At 33.9% G+C, this 6,846-nt stretch overlaps 1 protein-coding gene across 1 annotated transcript; it reads right to left on the bottom strand.

Moving 5' to 3' along the window:
- Positions 1-5,537: 5,537 nt before the first annotated feature.
- Positions 5,538-6,635, bottom strand: LOC109135461 (uncharacterized). The gene has a single exon (XM_019250574.1). It carries the CDS (start codon positions 6,633-6,635, stop codon positions 5,538-5,540), a length of 1,098 nt encoding a protein of 365 aa, XP_019106119.1.
- Between the last annotated feature and the right edge of the window lie 211 nt (positions 6,636-6,846).

Here is a 6,846-nt window from a genome sequence, read left to right as displayed (position 1 = left end):
AAGTGACGTAGGGAAGTTGAATCGATTGGTAATACCAAAGCAGCATGCGGAGAAGTATTTTCCTTTGGATTCGAGTAATAATGAGAAAGGTTTGCTTCTTAATTTTGAAGATCGGACAGGGAAGCCATGGAGGTTTCGATATTCGTATTCAACATCTGTTTTGCAATCCTCACTACAACCATAATAAAAAACTAGCTAAGAGGAATGAAGAAGAAGGAGAAAGTGAGAGAAAGCAGAGGTTAGTGTTTTGTTTTTCAGTTGGACTTTGTTTTGTTTCAGTTGGACTTTGTTTTTTTTCAGTTGGACTTTGTGTTCTTTCAGTTGGACTTTGTTTTCTTTCAGTTGGACTTTGTTTTCTTTCAGTTGGACTAACTGAAACAAAATGAAGACTACCTGAAGAAAAATGAAGACTACCTGAAAAAGAATAAAGACCAACTGAAACCCAAGTAAGTCTAACTGAAGCACAAAAACCAACTGAAAAAAAAGAAGACTAACTGAAAAAAAAGAAGACTAACTGAAACAAAATGAAGACTACCTGAAAAAAAATGAAGACTACCTGAAAAAGAATAAAGACCAACTGAAACCCAAGTAAGTCTAACTGAAGCACAAAAACCAACTGAAAAAAAAGAAGACTAACTGAAAAAAAAGAAGACTAACTGAAACAAAATGAAGACTACCTGAAAAAAAATGAATACTACCTGAAAAAGAATAAAGACCAACTGAAACCCAAGTAAGTCTAACTGAAGCACAAAAACCAACTGAAAAACAAAGAAGACTAACTGAAAACAAAATGAAGACTACCTGAAAAAAAATGAAGACTACCTGAAAAAAAAATGAAGACTACCTGAAAAAAAATTGGAACCACCTGAAAGTCGTCCGACCAAGATTATGGTCGGACGAGTCCGACACAATACGTTCTCTTTAAAATTACAACATTTTGTAAATTTAATTAGGTGATCTTGATTAAATTAAACATAATTTTTTATGCTTAATACAGAAAATTAAATTTAAAATCTCTATTTTAATTAATTTTTAGATTATTCATATAATTAATCACTAATTTATACAAAACACCTTTTATATGAATTTATTTTCATACATAAACGATTTAAACATGAAAATTAGATTAACAACATGAATTTATTTTTTGAAATTTAGATATTTAAAATCAGATTTTAAAATTTCGAAAAATAGGGTTTATGGGGTGAAATTTTCGGCTCTTATAGATTGAGAAAGCAAGTTATTAAAACTCCTTTTAATCAATTTCAATTAATTATTAAATCCATAATTTAATTCCTCCCCTTAATCAAATTACAATTAATCATACATAAACTAAATTTTATGACCAAAATTCTATATGCAAGAGGCTAAAACTGATACCACTGTAGGAATTTATAAGTACTATAAAGCGGAATTTCATGAATCTAATTCATAAGCAATTAAAACAGGATCACATGCACATACAATTAAGGATCACATATAAATTTAGAAATAACCTTTGTAGCGTGAATTCCACAAAACTTGAATAACCCAGATTGAGAATCTCAGATGTGATTCCTCTACTTAGTCCACCAACCCGGATCAACACTCTTCCAATGCTAGTTGGAAAGGAAGAAAACTTCTTTCTTGTTTCTTGGAGTTATACGTGACTTTCAGAGAGAGAATAGGAGAGAAAAAAATTATAAGAAATTTCTGATCTATTTTCTTTACTGCCTAACCCCATATATATAGATATATGCTGGGTTATCAATAACTCTCTTTCTTTTCTATCTCTTCTCTTAACCGGCCACCTAGGGCCCTCTTAGGCTCTAGTTTCATTTATTTATCCAAGTTTAATGTGTGACCTTGTAGGATCCATTGTATTGGGCTTCGGGTTTATTATTTACTAACCCGAAGTTCTATATCGCTCTCTAGCAAGACTTATAGACGACCCAATATAACGAATTTATTATCTCCATAATACGATCCAATATATATTAGTAATTGCATTTAAGTCGAGGACATAAATGCTTCACTAAGACATCTGCTAGCTTGGAAACATTATGATGATAATTATCATGACTTTTCTTCTAGTGGTCCTAGTGTGGGGTTAGGGCTTGGAAATGATGGGTTCAATCCTTATCATTTGATTAGAACCACATACAGTATATGACCCATAGTATTATCTATTTATAACGTCCCACCATTGCTGTGTATGAAGCGTTCTTCCCTTATTTTGTCCATTATGATATCTAGGAAATCAAGTCCTGGAATTGACATTGATGTATTTTTTCAACCATTATTAGATGAGCTGAAATAATTATGGGAAGGAGTAGATGCTTATAGAAAGGAAAATTTTAAATTGCAAGCTTCTTTGATTTGGACAATGATTTTCCAGCTTATGTATGTTATCTGGATGGAGTATAAAAAGGTTATTATGCATGTCCTTCATGTGCCCATAATAAGTGTTCAATAAATTTAAATTTACGGGTCGATTACGCTACCCAAAACATCGTAAGTGGTTGCCTACCAATCACCCTTATGGATATCAAGCACACGTATTTGATGGGAAAGTGGAGAATAGTGTTGCTCCAGTTCGTCAATCAGGCACTGAAGTTGCAATTCAACAAGGGGTTTCTTATATTTATGGAACAAGTAAAAATTATTCTAAAAGAAAGAGAACAAGAAAAATGATGATGATGATGATGAAGGTGTTGATGAGAATGATGAAGAAAATAATGTTTTGTGGACTAAGAGAAGTAAATTTTTTGATTTGCCGTATCGGGAGGATAATCTTCTTCCTCATAATTTTAGATGTTATGCACATTGAGAAAAATGTGTGTGACAACTTTCTAAATACTTTGCTTGATGTTGCAAAGAAAAAGAGGGATGATGAGACATCTAGAGAAGCAATCAAAAAGGTTGGAGTAAAGCATCATCTTTGGCTTAAAAACTGATCCTAATGGGAAAAAAGTCATGCCTCCGGCTTCATACTCTATGTCAAATGAGGATAAGGAAAGATTCTTAAGGGTATTAAAAGAAACTAAGAGTTCCGGATGGATATTGTTCTAATATTTCTCGTTGTGTGAACATGAAACATAACAAGCTCCAAAATTTGAAGAGTCATGAAAATCGGTCAATAGACCAATTTGGTAAAAAAAATTAATACCTAACGGACAATTTGGTAAAAAAAATTAGCTTCCGCGATAATTTGGTAAAATCCGACTTGCATGTGTTAAGCATGCCGCCAGCGTTCATCCTGAGCCAGGATCGAACTCTCCATGAGATTCATAGTTGCATTACTTATAACTTCCTTGTTCGTAGACAAAGCGGATTCGGAATTGTCTCTAGTTCCTACTGCTTTTTTACTTATTATATCTAGGTAAAAACGGTCAGCCAAAATAATTAATTTGAATGAAACTTGACTTCGTAGTTCTTTATCAATGATTGAAAAATGGAAAGAAAAAAAAGGATTCTAATTTCGTTTCTTAATTGAAATGAGCAGGCTTGAATCCGCAATATTCGATGAGATTAGATAGTATGGTAGAAGGATTCATATGAATCTTTCTACCATACTATCTAATCTAAACTTAGCTTCGGATGATAAATTCGTAAATAAACCTAGTTTCGGGTGACAAGTTGATAAAATAGTTAACTTTTGCGACAGTTTGGTAAAAACAATTGAGCTCTTGCGACGTTTAGGCCAAAATTTTGAAAACCTATTTTTTATTCTTTTTATTTATTGTTGAATTTAAGGGTATCTCCTTTTAATTAGTACAATACGAGCGAGAATCATTAAAATATTATTTCACTCATCACATGTGGAGAGCAAATGTATTCATGTATGTGTTTGATATTTTTGAATTTTCTTAGGGATAATTTAATGCACCATTGTCCCAAAGTGTCATATATCTTCATTAGAAGATTGTATTCATCTTAAAAATTATCCACAAATATATTAAATACATTTCAATACATATAGAATACAAATGTTATTGTTCTCAAATGTTAGTTAGAATGGAAATGGAGAGGAAAATATAGGGGACAATTGGGTAAATAATTGCATATAGAAAAAAGAAATAATGGTGAAAATATTAAATTAAAAATATTCTCTTTTCTACACAATTATTTTTCTCTTGTTTGCATTCTAATTAACATTCGAGAGCAACCTTTCAAAAAAAAAAACATTCAAAAACAATAACATTTGTATGCAATATGTATTGAAATTTATTTCAATATTTTTGTGGAATTATTTCTAAGATAGATACAATATTTTAATGAAACTATACTTCCAAGTAACAACTTTAGGGACAATAATACATTAAATATTATAAAAGATATTGAATACATTTGCACTTAAACTATGATGAGTGTAATAATATTTTTATTCTCCTCTTGTATTAATTAATACGGAAAGAATATATGGTAAAATAATGAACAATAGTTGGGTAAATAAATGTGTGGGAAAGAAGAATAAAATATAACAAAAATGGAAAAGCATAGAAAAATAGGTTTTTAAAATTTTCCTCAACGTCTCAAAGCTCAATTTTTTTAATAAATTGTCGCAATAGTTAACTTTTTTTATCAATTTGTCACCCGAACCTAAGTTTATTTACCAATATGTCATCCGAAGCTAAGTTTATTTACCAAATTGTCACCGAAGCTAACTTTTTTACCAAATTGTCGTTATGTGTGCCAATTTTTTATACCAAATTGGTCAATTGGCCCATGAAAATCATGTTATAATGCAAGACATTTTGCCAGTAGCTTTACAAGCATCAAAAGCTATTGAAATCATAGATTTGGTTTTAGACTTGTCGTCTTTTTTCAAGGTTATATGTTCTACGACTCTCGTCGTAGTGAACGAGTTAGATGAGTTAAAAATAAGATTATTTTGACTCTTTGTAAGATGGAAATAGAACTTATGTGAATCTTCTTTACAATTATGGTTCATATACTCGTTCATTTGGTAGAAGAGGCGAAGCTTGGTGGACCGGTTCATCACCATTATAGGTGGATGTATCCCCTTGAAAGGTAAGTTCAATACTAAAAATAAATATATATATATATATATATATTTTTTTTTTTTTGATAATTTTAGAATTTCCATTAACTTCTCAAAAAAAGAGGATAGTACCCTCAATCAATAAACCAGGTATTCCCTTCAGAAAGGGAAACTTTTATAGTACTAGGTACACCCGATTTAGAGGAAGGTTCTATACCTCTGCATAATTACATCACTAAACAAAATCTACTAATAAAAATGACAAAACAAACCACGAACAAACCAGACCAAAGTTACTCAGCTCTATTACATTATCGAGCCCATCACCCCAACTAGCTATGTTGCATATACAAGCCCACTGAAACCAAGAGAACTGAGAGGATTAACATGAATTAGGCTGCTATAGCCACGCAACGAACTCAGACTGCCGTCGAATGCCTTGCTTGGCAAACGAATCTGCCACCATGTTCGAGCCCCTCCCTTTGTGCGTGATTGTGATATCAAGAAACTCCTTCCTCGCATTTCTGATGAAATTAAGATGATAATTCATGTTCTAAGGCCCTCCTTCATCTTTATTGCACCACTCAACCGCATTTGCCGAATCCGATTCAAGGATTATTTTGGCATCTTTTATTATGTCACACGCAAGAGAGATTGATATTGCCCGATCGATAGCCAGAATTTCTGCACTATTTATCTCCATGCTTGGGATAGGAGAGGAAAACACGCACATGAAATTTCCATGATGGTTTCTGAGCACCCCTCCGATAGCTGAACATGGCGCAAGTGGATTAAACGATGCATCAACGTTCCACTTTACACTTGAGACCCCACGAGGCTGCCATGACTCCACTGCTACAACACGACTCTTCAAAGAGCCACTGGTTTCGTCCCATAAGAGGCACGATGGATTCCTTTGAACTTCAATAGGAGAGTATGGAAATTTATCAGACCAACCACTTATCCACCATCCAAGTCTAAGAAGGATCATGTCTTTAATGTCCTTGAGAGAAGAAGATTTGTTGTTAAAGATGCGAAGATTACGTTCTTTCCACACCGACCACAATATAATGAAAAAGCATGAGACCCATATTTCCTTGAAGAAAGAGTTTTTCGAACTACATTGCCATTGATCAAAAGCCATCCTTAGGCTCATAGGGATGACCCATTTAACCTTCCATGTATCTAGCCACCAATCCCATAATTTTTGGGCAAAAGTGCAGTAAAGCAATAGATGATCACTTGTCTCTGGAGAGGCATTACACATAGGGCATCTGCTATCTTCCACAGGAATTATACCAAAGGATGCAAGCTTTTGACGTGTATTTATTTTTCCAATCATTGCGGTCCATATGAAGACCTCAATTCTATGTGGCACAAGGCCCTGCCATGATCCTTTAATGGCGTCATGTTGAGGCTGGGGCATGAGCTTGTCCAGTTCATAACAAAAAGATTTTGTTGAAAATAGCCCAGACTTGTTAAAAGTCCACGCGAGTTTATCTCCCCCATGAATCGAAGGGCATACATGATTCAACAGAATGTCCAGGCTCGATTTTTCAGTAACATCTCGAGGCCGCAATTCCCTACGCCATACGAAGCTCCACAACCAATTATATCCTTTCCCAAAACCCATGAGAAGCCACCGAGGCATTAGGATGAATCGCTATTGAGAACATTCTTGGGTATAAGACTTTTAGAGGAAGAGAGCCAATCCATGGGTCATGCCAAAATAGAGTATTCTCACCATTTCCAATGCATCTTCTAATTCCGTTTTTCATTACCTTGCTTGCGCCCTGGTGTTTGATTATGGCAGCATAAATTCTTGACCAAGGACCTCCTGCCTTGGGAGTTGACAGTTCCGA

The sequence above is a fragment of the Beta vulgaris genome, chromosome 7 (assembly GCF_026745355.1).
Source record: "Beta vulgaris subsp. vulgaris cultivar EL10 chromosome 7, EL10.2, whole genome shotgun sequence".
Lineage (NCBI taxonomy): Eukaryota > Viridiplantae > Streptophyta > Magnoliopsida > Caryophyllales > Amaranthaceae > Beta > Beta vulgaris.
Note: the sequence above shows the minus strand (reverse complement) of the source record. Positions and strands in the feature narration are given on the sequence as shown.